The 18271-nt window shown below is 50.0% G+C and overlaps 1 protein-coding gene across 1 annotated transcript; it reads right to left on the reverse strand.

Annotated features, from left to right (window-relative positions):
* Positions 1-262: 262 nt before the first annotated feature.
* On the reverse strand, positions 263-14320 carry PSMD8 (proteasome 26S subunit, non-ATPase 8). The gene is made up of 7 exons (XM_066581971.1): positions 14138-14320; positions 8376-8448; positions 6882-6984; positions 4409-4574; positions 4230-4330; positions 1977-2088; positions 263-1143 (listed from the first exon to the last, which is right to left on the reverse strand). The coding sequence occupies exons 1-7, from the start codon at positions 14264-14266 to the stop codon at positions 1006-1008; spliced, it is 822 nt and encodes a 273-aa protein (XP_066438068.1). The 5' UTR covers positions 14267-14320; the 3' UTR covers positions 263-1005.
* Between the last annotated feature and the right edge of the window lie 3951 nt (positions 14321-18271).

Consider the following 18271-nt stretch of genomic DNA (forward strand, 5'->3'; position numbering starts at 1 on the left):
ACTTAACATCTGATGTTTACCAACAAAGCCATCAAATTAAAGGGATTTTTCAGGCAAATACTATTGATGACCGATCCTCAGGACAGATGATCAGTAATTGATTGGCTGGGGTCCCAATCAGCTGATCGTGCACTCTGTCAGAGCCAACATACACAGTGTGGCACTGATAGCGGGCACCCGAGCGGTGGAGCCCAGCTCATCAATAGCATATGCCCAGAACACCTCTTTAAAAGTACCCCATTCAATAACATGTTGCAACGTCTCAAGAGATCAGCTTTTATTTGTCACTCACAGTTTAAGTACAAGTCAGTTTAGACAAATTACCTTTTCCATGTCAATTTAAATACAGACCAAGAGGCCGTCTTTTCTGCCATGATACCCTCCACCCCCATTCTGCTATGAAGAAGGGCTGATAATTCTGATCAGACCAGGGTGGTAAAAATCAAATGCTAGTCATAAATGCACTTCTGAAGTGTCGCTCTGGGCCAGTATGGCAGCCCAACACTGGAGATCAAGGTTGGCAGGGATTAAAAGACCCAAGAATGTAGGTTTTTACCCAGAGGGTTTTCCCCACGATGCAGACTCATACACGCCATCAGGCGGTGCCAGTTTTGGACCCACCTCCATTACCAGATCTATTGCTGCCCATAGCCTGCTCTTCTACCAGCTGATCACTTAGAGAGCTTACCTCCGAGAAGCAGTTGTGACAACCCCCATTAAACCCACAGATCTATAAACCTTTGCTTCAAAAACATTAATAGAAGCAACAAAACTTCAGTTATCGTAACAGGATGTCAAAAAGACTTCTTCCATTCCAAAAAGAAAAAGTTGTTACAAAGTGAAGTTGCTCCATAAAACCAGAGAAGGGCGTCATTTAATAATACATCTTCTTACAAAATATCCCCAGCCCCCGATCTATAAAATAACGAGATAGTGAGGATGGTGAGCGATCAGCAGACCAGGAAAGAACACAAGTGGGAAGTTGGCTGGGACAACTTCCGTCATTTATACAATCATTTCCAGCTGGCGGGCGTATTCAATCACTTGTTTAGCTAATTCTGTGGAAGGAATCGTGGCCTCCTCCGGATTCTGCTGCTGGCTGCTGAAACTGTAGTAGTTATTTGGGCCCAATACCCAACCGCGCTGTAGAGACAACAAAAAGAGGCACGGTTTTAAAATTCTCACGCTTTTCTGCAAAATCAGAGCTCAGAATCAGGAAGTGTTGAATTAAAGGGGTATTTTAGGCATTTAACCCCTTGTAGCACTGACATCCTCAGGATAGGAACAAAACACGCATGCCTCACTCATACACTGAGCAGCTGCATACAGTTACTAACCATGAGCGGATGGGCCCACATGCTGTGATCACAATATATTTTTATGTGGTTAGTATAGACTTATTCAGATGCTCAGTGTGTATGAGCTGAGGCACAGCCGTTACTGTATTTGTCAGCTATGGTTTACATAAAAAAAAATAAAAAAATTAAGTGCTGACTTTTGGCTCGTGTGTGCATGGCATTGGTGGGGGAAGTGGTTACCCTCACCCCTCTGTCCCAGGTGGCTTGTGGATTTTGACTTGAAATCTGCTGCATGTCCATATCAGAAGACACGGCGCTCCCCTTCACCCAATGGCCTGTAATAAGGGCAGTGCCGCTGGTCAGGCGATGCAGAAGTGGAGTCACCTGCCCAGTGGTGCTTGCAAACCATAAGCTGCTGGGTACTGGGGAGAGCCGACAGCTGAAGACTTGAGAGGGGAGTGCAGTATCCACGGTGTGGAGTTTGACTGTTTTGGGTGTGGAAATGCAGCAGAATTTGTGTAAACATCCCCTTACGTACATCTCGGTCCCAATGTGTCCCATTCCTATAGGAGTGTGAAGAAAATGCCCAGGTGAATAAGTCTTTGGGCTTCCTACTTGATCCAGTGGCACAGTCCTGGATCCCTGGCCCACCTGTACGCTTACAGCGGGCGTACTTACCTTCTTTGCATAGTCTGTCATCTTCTTTGGAGTATTGAAGAATAATATCCTGGTGGCTTCATTGAACAGGATCTTCTCATAGGCCTTCTCAATGCAACCTGCAATCTCATCCCTGCAAGAGGCACATAAATTACATCACTGATCATCGCTGGTCTATCCATTAGGCCACTTTCAGATGGCCATCTCTTTAATTGTTATGCAATTAACAGCCAGCCTCCCCCCCCCCCCCAGATACCCAGGCCACCGATCACATCACTGCACATGTGCCAGCCATCCACACTCCATAGCAGAGGTGGTGGGTTCCTTTAGCAATGAGTAGTGAACACTTTTACAGACAACTACGGCCTTTTTGCAACAGACATGGCACTGGTGAGGGCTTTACTTTCCTGTCTACAGCACACAGGATTCCCAAGATGGGAATACCCCTTTTAAAAAAAAAAAAGTGACTGTGCCAAGATCACAACCCATTCACATGCCCTATAAAGCCCCGTTCACATGGGCGACACGCAGCAATATTGTATCGCTGGTCTGTGTGATTTTGCTGGGGTTTCTTGCAGTAATACCAATATTTTGTAGCACTACAGAGTCGCATGTGGTGCTACAAGATGGAGGGGGGGGGGGGGGGGGGGGGGGAAGAGGAGGCCCTACCCCGAAAATAAACCCGAGCTGCAGAATTAATTAATTTTTTAAATTATACATCACCTTAGAAGCACTGTCCGGGGACTGGTGCAGCTTCTTCCTGATCCCCAGCACTGTTTTTCATCTCTTCTGGCCAGGGATTGAAAAATCCTCACCTGGAAGCGCTGGCTGTGATTGGCTGATGCTTAGCCAATCAGAGCCAGCACTCAATGAATGGCTGTGATTGGTTCACTGAGTGCTGGCTGTGATTGGCTAAGCGTCAGCTAATCAGAGGCAGCGCTTCCAGGAGGCGGGGATTTTTGAATCCCCGTCCAGAAGAGATGAAGGAGAATAGTGCCCGGGACCCAGGAAGAAGAGACGCGCCGAGATGACCACTTCTATGTGAAAAACTAAGATTATACTGCCATTAGGGCTTAGATAGTAGGATTTCCTACTGTCAAAGTTGCATTGCACCACACGAAAATCACATTTTCATGCAATGCAACATAGAGGAAGGCTCCATAGGAAGACATGGGCTACAAAACCTCACGAGTCATGGGCATATCGCCGGACCTGCGAGCTTTGTGTGTCGGGTTGTTGCAGGCTACAAAATATCGCATGTGTGACGGAACCCATAGGAAAGCACGGGCTTCACATACATAAAATGTGGAGCAACGCGACAAAATCACGTGACTTTGTCGCCCGTGTGAAGGAGGCCTTAGGGAATATAAATGTCACATAGCATGGTCCCCTGTTTAGGTCATAGAGGAAGTCCCGAACAGAGAGCTGCGCTATACAAGCAGCTCCCATTCTGGTGCAATGTGTGCCAACCTTGTATTACAGTCTGGTAGTCATGTAATACTTCATTTCCCCTACAGGAAACGTCTGGCCAGCTGCGGCTTCCCCTTGGAAAATAAGCCGTTTGCCGGAAGCATGAGCCTGGGCTATGAGCTCTTCACCCAAGGTGCCGCATTCTTGAAGAGCTTGGGTCTTAGGAGACAACCCCTTTAAGATGACTGGTCCTAAAAGGGTTAAATGTTTTCTTTTCTTAAATAGGCCTGAGAATTCCTCTGAATGCTCATTCACCCAACAACTGGGCGGGACAAACATTCACCCTGCGAACAAGCAAACACTCCTTCTGTGGCTGATCAGCATTACATCTCCCCATGTAAATAGGGAACTGTACAGCCGGGCTACGGGGACGGACGATTGTACTAGTGACTTCATCTGCAAGAAACACGACATGAGTGTCAACCGATGATAGGCGCTCTTTACATCAGCCCAAGTCTTGGCCTGTATAAAGACACCATAAGACTTTGCTTGGTGGCGGAAGACCTCATCGCTGATATAGCTGTGAGATTTTGCACTGCAGCCCCACCTTTCTGAATGGAGGCGGTGGCAGCAGCAGTGGGAGAACTCTGCGATCCTCTGATAGCCGTGGTGGGGATTCCCTTCATCCCCAAAGTGATGGCCAGCCATGGTCACACGAAACCACCTTGCATCCATGGGGGTTTCATATGGATGGCGAGGGTGATATCGGGTTGTGACTCCCGACCAGTTATCGCCCACGCCAGTCTGAAGGAGCCCTAAGAAGCAGTAAGGAGGATGATGCAGGGAGCAGAGCAGGACACTGACCTTATTGTGTCTAGCAGGATGTCAATGAAGAAGGTATAACTTTCTGCAGGAATGTTCCCCTTGGCCAGAAACACCTTGTTATAGCTGCCCTCCATCAGGTACTGCAATACAGGAACAGAGCGGGTAAGAGTCATGGATGAGCCCCTTGGCATCATGTATGGGCGACTGCGGACACCTACCTGCTCTAGAGACACCGGGTGCTTTATGTAGACGTTCGCCTGGATATCCTTGGCAGGTAACCGCTCCAGCTCCGTGTGAAACTCGGCCACTCTGTTCTGCGACAGGAGGAAGAGGAGGTTCAGGCCCAGCAGTTGGTGCTTGTAGGCCGATTCAGGGAGCTCTTCCCTGCAACGAGAAGGGACCAGACTGAAGAGGTCATCAGATATACAGTGCGACGATACGGAGAACGTATGCGGCCACTTATCACATACAGAAGTGGATCACGGTCAGTAATGCATCATACATCAGCGAAGGGTTAAACCAGACATCTGAATATCCGAATACAGACATCATAGGGAGAGTCCGGGCCCGAATGCTGAGCTGCTCCCCTGTTGTCCATTTAATCAAGAGACCGGCATGCAACACTACCGTTTCCAGTACAGCAGGGGAAGCGCATGGCCAGACGCAGCCCACCCCCCGGGAATTAGGGAAGCCGCACCTCTCTCCCACATGCATGTGTGCAAAAAAACCACATTCATTTTCTGCATACGTCGGCGCATTTACACATGCGCATTGCTTTCAACAGGGGCCTTGTGGGGTGTGCAAATGTGCACAAATGGGTCATGTGACGGTGCGGATTTTTCCATGCGATTACACATCACGTAAAAAAAATGCTAATGTGAATGAACCTGCTGAACTCTATGGGTTCTCGTCACCGACTATTACATACACAAAGAGGCTTGTGTGAATGAGCCCTAAAGCATTATTCTCTCTGCTCGTTTCCTGACCCATCTGGAATTCAATCAAGTTCCCCTGCTGCCCATTTAACCCCTTAAAGACGCGGCCCTTTTTCTTTCTCCGTTTTTACGGATGTAATGTATCATACAAATGGAGTGAAATGGGAAAAATAAATCCCTTTTTTAGTAACGCTCAGTGGGACGGTCTACATTTTCTGTTGCAGCATTGTGGAATACATACGACTTTTTGATCGCTTATTACATTTTTTTCTTGAAGACCGCATGACCAAACAAGAAAAAAAAAAAATTCTGGCATTGTGGATTTTTTCCGCTGTGCAGCTAATTGATGCATTATTTTAAAGGATGGGACTTTACAGACTCAGCGATACTAAATAGGCTTTTCTTAACTTCCTAAACATTCCATTTTTTTCAGTTCCCACGGGGGACTTGGACTTGCGTTACACTGCGATCGGCATTATGTTAAGCCACTCCACAGGCATAGCAGCACTGGAGGCTTTCAGAAGGCCCCAGATTGCCATGGCAACCAAATACCACCCTCTGTTGTCATCGCTGGGGTGCCATTCGGGGGCCAGGAAACCGAACAGGGCATTTAAAATGCTACTGGCTTAACCGACAGCAGCATTTACAGGGTTAACAGCCATAATCAGCGTTCACGCTGACTGCAGCTTTTGCTGGCAGGTGTCAGCCATGAGAAACAGCCGGCACCCACACTGTATGGAGCGGGATCGGCTCCTGCTCCCCTCCATACGAACCCGGAACACACAGGATGTAACTGTACGTTAAACCATCACCTCTCCAGGCAAGGTGCTAGCGACAGGCTCAGGCCCAGTGAAGATGCTCAATTCAAAGTGCCCATAGGGAAGCACTGGCATCCATAACGCAAACAGCGGATTCCGTGCGGACGAGCTCAATAGAAGTCTATGGGTGCGGACGAGCTCAATAGAAGTCTATGGGTGCGGACGATCCGCAGTGCGTTCACAAATACAATTGCGGATGCACTGCAGATCTGAAGGTTAAAATCAATTAGGGAGGTGGGAAAAGGACGGGAGGTGGGATAGTTCATGCCAGATTGATTGCCGCAAAGTGCTAATGCATCATTCGCACTACAGTAGGAAGGGAAGGGAAGGGGCTCCATGTAAAACCCGAACTCCTGCATTCTCGGACATGGATGCCGCCTAATACATCATCCATGCATCTCTCTGAAATCCCATGCCGGCACCCCGAGCTTGGATACCAGTGCATGTGCAGATAAACGCTCTTCTGTGCATGCACCAGCATCGAGCTCGGGGTACAGGTGTGGGATTTCGGAAAAACAAGTGGATGACGTATTGGAGGCTTCCATGTCCGAGGCGGCCAGTGGGGTGGAATTTCCAGCTCTACATGGAGCTCGCAGAGACGATCTGGCCGCCTACACATCATTTACGTGCCACGCAGGAGAAGTTACAAAACGCAGGTATGCCTTTGGCGGCAGCCGTAACACGTACAGCGTTGGAAAGAAGATGCTTCGTACTCAGAATGCTATTGGTTCACAGGGGAAAACAAACTGCTGGCAGGTTCCCTTTAGATCAGTTTTCATGCTGCTTTCCATACATACAAGTTCCTAGCATTACACATCAGGAGTGCAGTGAAGCCCCAACATTAACTGCGATACTAGAGATTATATATATATAATTTTGCTCCTTGAAGTCTATGCACAGATCCTGACAGATGAAGTAAACCAGAAGTGTAATCTTACTTATAGTCGAAGTAATAACATTTCAGCTGCGCCATGTATCTTTCAAACGATGGGATGTCTTTCTTCAGGATGCTCCACTGGGCACCGATCTCCAAGACGTCTCCTGAACACAGAACAGGTAATGGTTAGCAGTGAAGAGCGATCCACAATCATCTGTATGAGGCCGCACATCAGCAAGTCTCCATCTGTATACTTGTCAGCAGCAGTGCAGCCTGCAGTCATACGTATCGGGACCCAGATGGAAAATGTACAAACTCCATTGTATATCTATACATCACTATTTGCTGGGATCCCTTTAAAAGGCCACCCGGCACAGCGGCTGCAGGTCTGCCATAAAGCTAGAGGGAACGGAGTCTAATGCAGTAATAGTAATGGCTGGGAGGACTGCAGCTGAAGTCTGCTGTAAGGAACATCGCTGGAGGAGGGCCGGGACGTGAAGGGGGATCTAGTGACCTCCGTGGGGCGCTTTACAGGAGCCACGCTCACCATTCATGTGCAACAGGAGAACATCTTAAGAAACAGGTGAGAATTCAAAAAAAATACAAATCGTCCACGTGCCGAGACCCCTTCACGGTTCACCCAGAGAGTGGGAGCAGCGCGCAGCTGCATGTTGTGCCCTCTTGTTTCTGATCAGCTCCCCTCAGAGCGGAGTATTGGGATGTATGGACCTTCTTCAGGATTCTAGTCCGCACTGCTGGCACCTCCAATGGATGCAAATATGGACACAAGTAGTGGAAGCTTGTATTAAACTGCAGCCGTGCAGACAAGACAGATTTCCATCAGCTCTGCATCACTGGCCCATATGGAGTAACATAATGAGCTCTGTGCAATGCTCCATCTCTCCTGTGGAGGTGCTGCAAGGAAGTCGAACACTTACTGCCAGACTTCCTCCCAGAATACAGCTGTCAGTGGGGATCCAAGCAGGGTGACACTTTTTGATATTTTCAAGGGACCCTTGTAACAAGTAGGGACTGTCCAAAGCAGACAACCCCTCTACAAGGTGTAACAGAAAACACTTATCACCTTTCCATAGCGGTAAAAGTGTTCTTGGTAGAGATGGCACATAGCCAAGACCCCCACCGATCCCAGGATTGGGGATCCTATGCACCCCTCTTCTGTCACTGTGTGCTCTCTGCATCCACCCGCAGCAATGACCGTGCATGTGCGGCCGCCACTCCATTCATTACAATGGGGCTGATGAAAATACTGAATACAAGTGCTCAGCCATCTCTGCCAATCCCAATGCAAATGAGCAAACGGCAACACACACACGACCACTGCGCCATTAGATCTCCTCCTGACGGTGTGGGGGGCAGAAAGCTCGCAGTGAGGAGAAGTGGGGGAACACGGGACTCCTGTTCTTTGGATCAGTGGGGTTCTCAGCAGTGAGACCACCCCCAAAACGATGACATTTTCTGACTTCTCAGCCCATTTAAACTGTGGAATAATGCAACATTTCATCAGGAACCGCTCCCCTTCACGTATTCCACTTACTTGCTAAAATAAGTTGCTGCTTGGTCAGTTTGGTATCGGTGGTGGGCAAGAAATTCTGCTCCAAAAGGGCCAACTGTAAGAAGAGAAGAGACAGAGCATGACACATCATGGCGGTGGCATCAGTGGCAGTTGTCTAAACCCTGGAATCACAGAGTCCTACCACTTTCTAATAGCTTTGGGGTCATACTTCCTGAATTCAGTGAACCTGGATTTAGAAGGGGTAGTTCACAACCAATCAGTACAATAGGCCATCAGTAGATCAGCAGGGGGGCTGCTGCCCATGACACTCCGCCAATCAGCTGTTCACCTGTTCAGTGTGCTCCTGCAGGAAGTAGACAGCTGTTCCCACTGCAGTGGTCAGTCTTGGTATTGCAGGCATTGCAATGACCTCTGCAGTTAGAACAGAGCGGTTTACTTCTTGCAGAAGTGTATGAGCACACCAGCTCGGTGACCAGCTGATCAGGAGTCCATGGCGGCAAACCCCTGCCAGTCTACTACTAATGGCTATATCCTAAGGATGGCCCATCAATAGATTACAAATGGACAACATGGATGTATTGAATGCAATAGCATGAAGAGGCAGACCGTCCGCAGACACTGCAGCATCCATCCAGAGAGCTCCTCTTTAGCTTATCCTTGCGCAAGGTGAACGCTCATCTGAAACGTCACACATTGGCGAAAAATGAAAAAGACGCTTTGAATGGATCCTGAGGTTTTTTCCGTCCTTTCCACACTGGCGAGAAAATTGCGCGATGCGAGTAACAGAACTATAAAACAAGTGATTGTCAATGGTTTCCTTCACATTTGCAATGTTTCCACTGATGCAATGCTGCAAGAATAAATTATATATATGTGTACATACACACACACACATTATATATATACACGCACACAGACACACATTTATATATATATATATATATATATATATATATATATATATATATACACACATATATATACACACACCCCACGTCCTATCTTTCTGCGTTTTTTTTTCCAACTCCCACGTTTCCTTATGAAGCCTTCTTTTTATCGCATCGCAAAACAGGAACTTGTGACTTTCATGCAATTCGATTTTAACACTAGAAAATCCCTATTAACTTTCGCACTTAAAAAAACAAAACACGCGAGTAAAAATTGCGAGCGGCAGCCATGTTTTTACAAGAAAAAGCAGCGCCAACGCTCAGAAGTTGCAGGAAGGAAAAAAAAAAGAAGTGATTTTGCCGTGATGTTCTTGCAGCGATCGCTGGTGTGAAGGAGCCCTCCGAGTACAACTTCAGCAACATTTTTTGAAAGTCCGTTTGCTGTCGGTGAATAGGAACAAGCTTGTTCACATCTAGAAGCCGAAAACCAGTGCAGACCTAATACTTATCACAGCTGAGTGTTTGCTGCAATGTATCAAACACCAAGTGAAATACACCAGTAGTAGCACAAATCTCTCCTGTTGTGAACGTTTGTTACATTGTATCAGTTTGGCCTCGGCTGGATACAACTACTATGATGATGCTGTGCTGCAATTCCCTGACCAGCGGGTGATCGGGGCGCTGAGAGGGGGCAGCAGTACATCGCCAGCCACTGGGCTCTCAGAAACTGTGGGGTTCCCGGGGGGCATATTCGCCTTTTACTCCCCCCTTCTACATGAGCCAACCCAAATAACCAATCAGGTTGCGAATGGTGTGGATTTGGGCAGTAATCTAGATATATGCTCCCGGAGGTCAGACTCCTCAACAGCTCTTAAAGTGCCCGCATACCTGAGCAATAGGACATTGATGGGAATACCCCTTTAACGCTGCATCAGAGGGGCCGAGGCAGGGGCCGGGGTAATTAAGCTCCATTGCCCCGGACATTGCTGGGAGCGCCAGGTCCGGGACGGCACGTACCGGTATGCTTTAATTACAATGTACAGCAAGTAATGACTAATCAAGACCAAAACATGGAGAACGTTCACCCTAACGGCGAGGTCCAGAGTCACATCAACACCGCAGGTTAGACGGGCGCCCCGGACACTTTAGTTCTAGTGTTCGGGCTGCAGAGATTTATATACTTTAATAGGAAGCCGTGAAGGTTAGAGGTCAGCAGCGAGTTCATGTACGCTAGGGTGGAGGGGGATGAAGGTCTGTCCATAATCATTAACCCTTTATGATGATCGCCACCAGGCAGGATCAGATGGCGTCCACAGAAGGCACGACACGCTGCCATAACACAAGCTCCAGAACAGTGAGCAACCAATGTTTCATCCGGTCCCACAGGAGGGTGTCGGTGGCTGAAGCGCTGCCCCCTAGGAGACACTGGTGCACATTTACTAGGACCACCGTTTCATACAATGCTCTTAAAGGAGATCTCCAGTCCATAGGTTGTCAATGGTTGATCACCAGAGGGTCTGCCTGCTGATCACCAGGTTCACTGTTAGTGCGGACTGCGCTGGGGGCAGATAGCGCCGTCCGTGTTGCAGTGGCCCAGTTTGGTGCTTCAGCACAGCTCACTGAATTCAATGGCAGTTGTGCCTGCTGTATCAACCGGGGGCCACAATGTTGAGCGCCATCCAGAACTGTCCACACTGACAGTGAACCTGGTGATCACCTGATAGGCGGGAGGGGGAGGAGGAAAGGGAGGAGCCCCACCGATCTGGATCAGCAGTAAGCGACGTCCGGATCATGCAGGTTTTTTAAAGAGATTTTTCCATGACAATCTTGATTTTCAGTGACGCCTGCAGGACTCGAAATACACTCACAGCTTTGGGGCCCCTTCACACTGGCGACTGCCATATTGTTGTGTGAAAGCTGCAGCAAAAAAAAAAAAAAAGTTGCGATTTTTCTCCCGCGATTTTTGAGCATGAGAACAACCTTTTCCTCGCAAAAACATGGCTGCCACTCGCCTTTTTATCAAGTGATTTTGCGGCAATTTTATCGCGAAAGTCAATAGGTCTTCCTAATGATTAAAAAAAACCCGAAGATTGCAAGTTAGTGCTTTGCGATGTGATAAAAAGGAGGCTCCATGGGGAACATGGGAGATTTAAAAAAAGCAGAAAGATAGGGCGCGCCGTGATTTTTTTTCTTGCAAGATTGCAAATGTGAAGGAAACCATTGAAAATCATTGGTTTCATAATTCTTGCATTGCTCAAAAAATGTGCGATTTTCTCACACGTGAAGGCGGGCTTATTGTTTTTTATATGCAAAAATATTAAAAGACGCACCGTGCCGAATCCCCGACCAGGAGAGGTCAGAACAAAAACATACAGATAGGTTTTGTATTTTTAAGGTTGCCTGTTCGCGGGCGATGACCCTTGGGTGATGATCGCCTGCGGATCACTCTCTGCGAAGCCTTCCATAATGTTGCTATGGAAAGCGTAGCGCCGGCGTCCATGAAAGGAGGATCATAGTGATTTACATCGCGGCATGCTGCGACTGCCACAATTCTCCGCAGTCACCTTGGTGACCCGTCAGCGCTCCCCCCCCCTCCCCCGCTAGCGATATCCTGCCTCGGCCGTGGACAGGGGGCCCGAGACTCAGTATGGAGATTCCTGGGTTTAGTTCTGTTTATCCAGATGCCTCTGATGCCGAACACAAGACCGGAGCGGAGCAAAGGAACAGAACCAAGACACAAGACCGGAGCGGAGCAAAGGAACAGAACCAAGACACAAGACCGGAGCGGAGCAAAGGAACAGAACCAAGACACAAGACCGGAGCGGAGCAAAGGAACAGAACCAAGACACAAGACCGGAGCGGACTGAAGAAACAGAACTAAGACACAAGAATCTCAGAAGTCAGTGTAATTAGGTCTCCTTCACACGGGTGACAAAGTCGCGTGATTTTGTAGCGTTGCTATGATGCTACGAATCGCATGTATGTGAAGCCCGTGGTGTCCTCTGGGTTCCTTCACACATGAGATGTTTGCAGCATGCTACAACCCAACACACAAACCTGGCAGCTCCGGCGATCTGCCCGCGACACGCGAGGTTCTGTAGCCCATGTTTCTCTATGGAGCTTTCCTCTCTGTTGCATCGCATGAAAACGCGGTTTGCACATGATGCAACTTTGACAGTAGCAGATGCTACTGTCACAGCTATAATCTAAGCCCTAACTACCGGAGGTAAGAAAAAACAAAACACATACATCCCCTCTCCCACGCTGTCAGCCCGGTAGCATCTTCTCCTCGGGTCCCAGCACTGATCTTTTTCTCTTTTGGCCGGGGATTCAAAAATCCCCGCCTCCTGGAAGCGCTGGCTGTGATTGGCTGACCCTTATCCAATCACAGCAAGTGCTTGATGAATGGCAGTGATTGAAGCAATCACAGCCATTCTTCGAGCACTGGTTGTGATTGGATAAGGGTCAGCCAATCACAGCCAGCGCTTCCAGCAGCCGGGGATTTTTCAACCCCCGGCCAGAAGATGAAGAAGAAGATGCAGCGGCGCCCCAGACAGCGTGGAAGAGGTGATGTATACTTTTTTTTTTCTCCTTTAGTTATAGCTTATTTTCGGGTAGGGCTTATATTTCAAGCCCCCCCCCCCCCCCCCCCCCGAAAATCCTCGCACGTGATGCTACAGAGTCGCGTGATTTTGTAGCGTCATATGCGACTTTGGAGCGCTACAAAAATCAAGCCGTTGCTGCGAGAAAAATCGCAGCGATATTGCACGGTGCAGCGATGTGGTGTCGCCCGTATGAAGGAGGCCTTATTCCTGAGTGTCCGTGGGAGGAAGAGGCAACACATTTAGGCCTCCTTCACACGGGCGACACCGCATCGCCGCACTGTATGATATCGCAGAGATTTTCTCGCAGCAATACCGCGATTTTGTAGCGCTACAAAGTTGAATGTGACGCTACAAAATCACCCGACTTTGTAACATGTGCTACTGTCAACGTTGCATCGTGTGCAAACCGCGTTTTTGTGCGATGCGATAAAGAGTGAAAAGTTTAAAAGTTGCATTTTACTTTAAATTAAAAAAGGGGTCCCATAGCGCCGCCGCGCGCACCGCCATCCGGAAACACAACGCGGCCGAACAAAGGGCTTCTATTTATTTTTTTTAACCCATTATAATCAGTGGGGAAGAAGGTTTTTCACTCCAAACCATGGAAGGGGAGAAAGGGCAACCCGAGATGTGAGCGCGCCGCGGAGGAGCCGCGGGCGCTCAGACAGCAGACCTGCACCCGGATTTACCCCAGCAGCGGGCACAACTGGCATGAAGACTTTCCAATGCGTTATTATTTTGCGGCTCGGTGGCCCGTTCCTCGTTTCCGCACATTCGCATTAGTAACGCTGCTTGTGGATTTTGCCAACTAACAGGGCTAAATCCGTACGCAAAAACTGAACCAGAACACCACAGAGTTTGGCGGGCAGTCCGGGCGTAACCTTCCATGGCGTAATCCGCCCCGGGGCTCAGTCACACAGGCGGACGCGGCTTTGAGCCATGAGAACCGCTTCACTATTAGCGCACGTGTAATGCGTGTTTGGTGCGAATGCGTGTTTTTACATCCGGGTTGCATCGAAGACAAAATAACCCGCCTCCACTGGCGGTAAGCAGACGGTAAGCAGGCGGTGAGCAGGCGGGCGCCGCAGAGCACAACCGCCTGTCCACACCGGATGAGCGATACGCCTGCAGACCCGGACGGACTCCCCGCTGACCCGGACCCCTCCGACTCCTGCAGACTCTGTATGTAAGCTCTCAGTGTTCAGGGGGCTGCAGGCTGGGACCCCCTATAACCTGCAGAGCTGTAAGCCCCTCCCCACATGCTGGGGGTCTTTGTCCTGCTCAGCCCCCTCACCTTCAGCTTGCCCAGCACATCCCCGCACTTGCTCAGGTTCGGACTCTTCTTGTTCCACTCCGCTTTCAGCTGTTCGTACATGGAAGCAACTTGTCTCAGACCGGCAACTTCTCCCCCGTTCACCGCCATCTCCGCAATGAATCGGCAACTGCAAGACAACACATGCCGCACCGCAACGTCATCACGTCGGCCTTCAACGTCACGACGCAACGTCTATAAAGTCGTTGCCGCCATTTTGGAGAAGGGAAAGCGCTACAGCAGAACCAACGGAAAAAAGATAAAAACATGAAGTGGGAGGTCGGATTGGATACTATTGTACTGTGCAGAGGAGCGGTGCCTAGTCTTTGCCAAAGTATATGCGACATTCATTGCCCTTAATAAGCATGGCGGACATGGCGCAACTTATGGTTATAGATGGACGTATATTGAAGGGCATTTCAAACCACGCCTCTCACACGCTATAGGATCCTGTTCACAAGTAGGAGGAGCTTACAGTTGCTTGGAGACTCCGCAAAGCGTAGAGATACAGTGGTGCATAGCGACCAATCAGATATCAGCTTTCATTTTTCTAAGCTCTTGAAGAATAAAAGCAGCAACCTAATAGGTTGTCACGGGCAACTGCAACATGTGGTTTCAAGCATGCGTTATAGCTTTTAAGGATATATCCATCTTTGGACACTATTTTCAGCTTACATGCATAAAAATGTATAAATTCACTAAATCAGCACAGTGGGGCATATTTATGAAACTGTCCAAAAAACCCCTCTTTTGTTGCCCATAACAACCAATCACAGAGCAGTTTTCATTTTACCAGAGCAGAATACAAAATGAAAGCTGCGCTGTGATTGGTTGCTAGGGGCAGCTGAGCGTTTTTCTTTTGGACAGTTTCATCACTATTCTTTGTGCTTTAGTAGCTGGCCTGTCCGGGGCGGCCGAGTCAGTCAGATTTGGGGGAACTCTGAGCTGATGGAAATGTACCTGGCCTAAACTGAAAGTATTAATGGGAACCCGTCATCAACTATAAGCAGCATTGTGAGTGTAGGCGATGTGGAGTCCGGGAGCCTCTTGTCATGCTGGCCTGACACTGACGCCCGTCCCTGCAGGGTCGCCTGACACTGACGCCCATCTCTGCAGGGTCGCCTGACACTGACGCCAATCCCTGCAGGGTCGCCTGACACTGACGCCCGTCCCTGCAGGGACGCCTGACACTGACTTCCGTCCCTGCAGGGTCGCCTGACACTGACGCCCGTCCCTGCAGGGTCGCCTGACACTGACGTCCGTCCCTGCAGGGTCGCCTGACACTGACGCCCGTCCCTGCAGGGTCGCCTGACACTGACGCCCATCTCTGCAGGGTCGCCTGACACTGCCGCCCATTCCTGCAGGGTCGCCTGACACTGACGCCCATCCCTGCAGGGTTGCCTGACACTGACGCCCGTTCCTGCAGGGTCGCCTGACACTGACGCCCGTCCCTGCAGGGTCGCCTGACACTGACGCCCATCCCTGCAGGGTCGCCTGACACTGACGCCCATCCCTGCAGGGTCGCCTGACACTGACGCCCATCTTTGCAGGGTCGCCTGACACTGACGCCCATCTTTGCAGGGTCGCCTGACACTGACGCCCATCCCTGCAGGGACGCCTGACACTGACGCCCATCCCTGCAGGGTCACCTGACACTGACGCCCATTCCTGCAGGGTCGCCTGACACTGACGCCCATCCCTGCAGGGACGCCTGACACTGACGCCTGTCCCTGCAGGGTCGCCTGACACTGACGCCCATCTCTGCAGGGTTGCCTGACACTGACGCCCATCCCTGCAGGGACGCCTGACACTGACGCCCATCCCTGCAGGGTCGCCTGACACTGACGCCCATCCCTGCAGGGTCGCCTGACACTGACGCCTGTCCCTGCAGGGTCGCCTAACACTGACGCCCATCTCTGCAGGGTCGCCTGACACTGACGCCTGTCCCTGCGGGGTCGCCTGAAACTGACGCCCGTCCCTGCAGGGTCGCCTCTGTGTCCGCCTGCCATGTATCTCTATGGGAGGTGAGCGTGCAGAGTCATGCCAGGGGCCGCAGGGACAGGAAACCCGGAGGATGAAAAGAGGCTTCCCAGACTCCACGCCACCCAAACTACCAGCAGCAGAACTTCAGGTACTTCTAGTTGGTGACAGGATCCCTCCATGAAGGAGCTGGAGGGCCGGAAATCCAGGTGTAGCCGTGGGTCTGTGGAAGGCTGCCTTTAAGGCTACCTACACGCGGGCGAGCACGATATTGCGCTCGCCAATGTGCGTTCACGCGGATACAAGGCGTTTTTATGGACTTTGTGAGGCAGCGATCCTCCGCTCCGTCTCTCGGGTGCATTAGAGGCTCAGCAAGTGTTTTCCGTGGGAGCCCTCGCATCGCTCCTGCGTGCGCCTCGTACGGCGTCGGGTCTTTTACATTGAAAACAATGGGTGATGCGTTCTGTGAAACCCAAAAAGACAGGCCCCGCCCGGGTACACGGCCCCATTTAAGAGAATGGTGGTCGCATTCATGCGAGATTTGTGCGTCTCGCAACACACAAGTTTCGCATGATTTTCTCAGCTTTGTGAAAGCGGCCTGGACTGAAAGGGTGAAATTGCAGATACGTGTCGGAATCCGCAGAGGTCTTGTTCCATCTCCCTTATGCGCAAAATCTGCACTAAAATCCACCATGTGTGATTGGCCCCTCAGGCTAACTTCACGCAGGCGAATGCGATATCAGGCTGTGAATCACGCCGTTACCGCGCTCACCAACATGCGATTCACCCACGGATGCAAAGCGTTTTCTATCTCAAAACTGCCGTGCATCACTTGTGAGTGAAGTCATATCATGTGACCTGCAGCCACGCCGCCCGTCGCAGTGACATCACTGCGTCTGTGTATTATCCCGGCCCCGCAGATCCCCCTGTGAAGGGTCCGGACACATCTGCCAGGCATCGCGGGGGTCTTACATTTTGCAGCTGTTGCCGGGATAAATTCTGTTTAAATGAACACCGGATTAAGATTGTAAACAAACTGTGAGCGCGGCGAAGGCGTCTTGGGTGATCTGTGACATCACGGCGAGCGTCACCGCTGTTGGAAGAGACGAAAAGAACGCAACTACAGGCGCACCACCATGTAACACATCCTGTTAGGCCGCTCTCTCACACAGCTTTTTACTGCGATTAGCGCGGCATCCCGAGCGCCGCGGTACAACTCCCCCATTGATTTTAAAGGGGCTTCTCAGACCTGCGCTCGAACGCGGTGTTTGTAACGCCCCGATTTTTGAGCGCTGTCTGCTGTATTTTTCCAGAGTTTTAGCGTTTTTTTAACGAACCTTCAAAATGACGGGCTGCACTAAAGAGTGCTGTGAAACGCCGTGACATGCGGTCAAACATGCTGCTCAAATCGCGCTAAAAGGCGGTGTTTAACTGAACGCATGTGTGGGAGTGGCCTCAGTCATATCGCACCTTAAGGGCTTGTTCAGACGACCGTATTTACGCAGGTATTTAGCTGCAGAAAAAACGCGCCCGTCAGAAGCGCCGGATTCCATGAGTTCATTCGGATGAACAACTTTTTGATGAGTAAAATAATGGCGCCGGGAAGACCAGCAGACGTGCGATCGTTCTCACTCGCTGGTTTTATACGCCGCAAGAAAACATACGTCTTGCCTTATCTTTCTCCGAGGGGAGGGAGTCACCCTGCGTACAGCGCTGGGGATAGAATCCGGCCTTATGGGCCATTCCGAGGATTTCTGCCGATCGCTGGATTTCATCACTTCTGGTATTTTTCGCCTCACGTGAATGGCATAAAATACGTGAATGAAGATCGGGGCCAATCTTCATTCATGCAATTATATGGCGCGTACAAGCGAACGTAAAAACGTGTACGGTTGTGTGACGGAGGCCTTATATTTCTCCATGTTACGCAGCGAGCTTCCATAGACTTCTATGGCGGCTGAAAAACGGAAGAGGACGGAGTTATCCTGCGTAGAACGCTCGGAAAAGAGTCCGCTCGCCATAATTAGACATTTTATTGCCATTCTAAGGGGTTTATTCCAATCGCTGCTTCCCATCGCTTTACCGCGTTTTTTTACCTTCACGCTGCCGCGCCCCGTGTGAAGGACAAACACCAAT

Source organism: Eleutherodactylus coqui, chromosome 10, assembly GCF_035609145.1.
Source record: "Eleutherodactylus coqui strain aEleCoq1 chromosome 10, aEleCoq1.hap1, whole genome shotgun sequence".
NCBI lineage: Eukaryota > Metazoa > Chordata > Amphibia > Anura > Eleutherodactylidae > Eleutherodactylus > Eleutherodactylus coqui.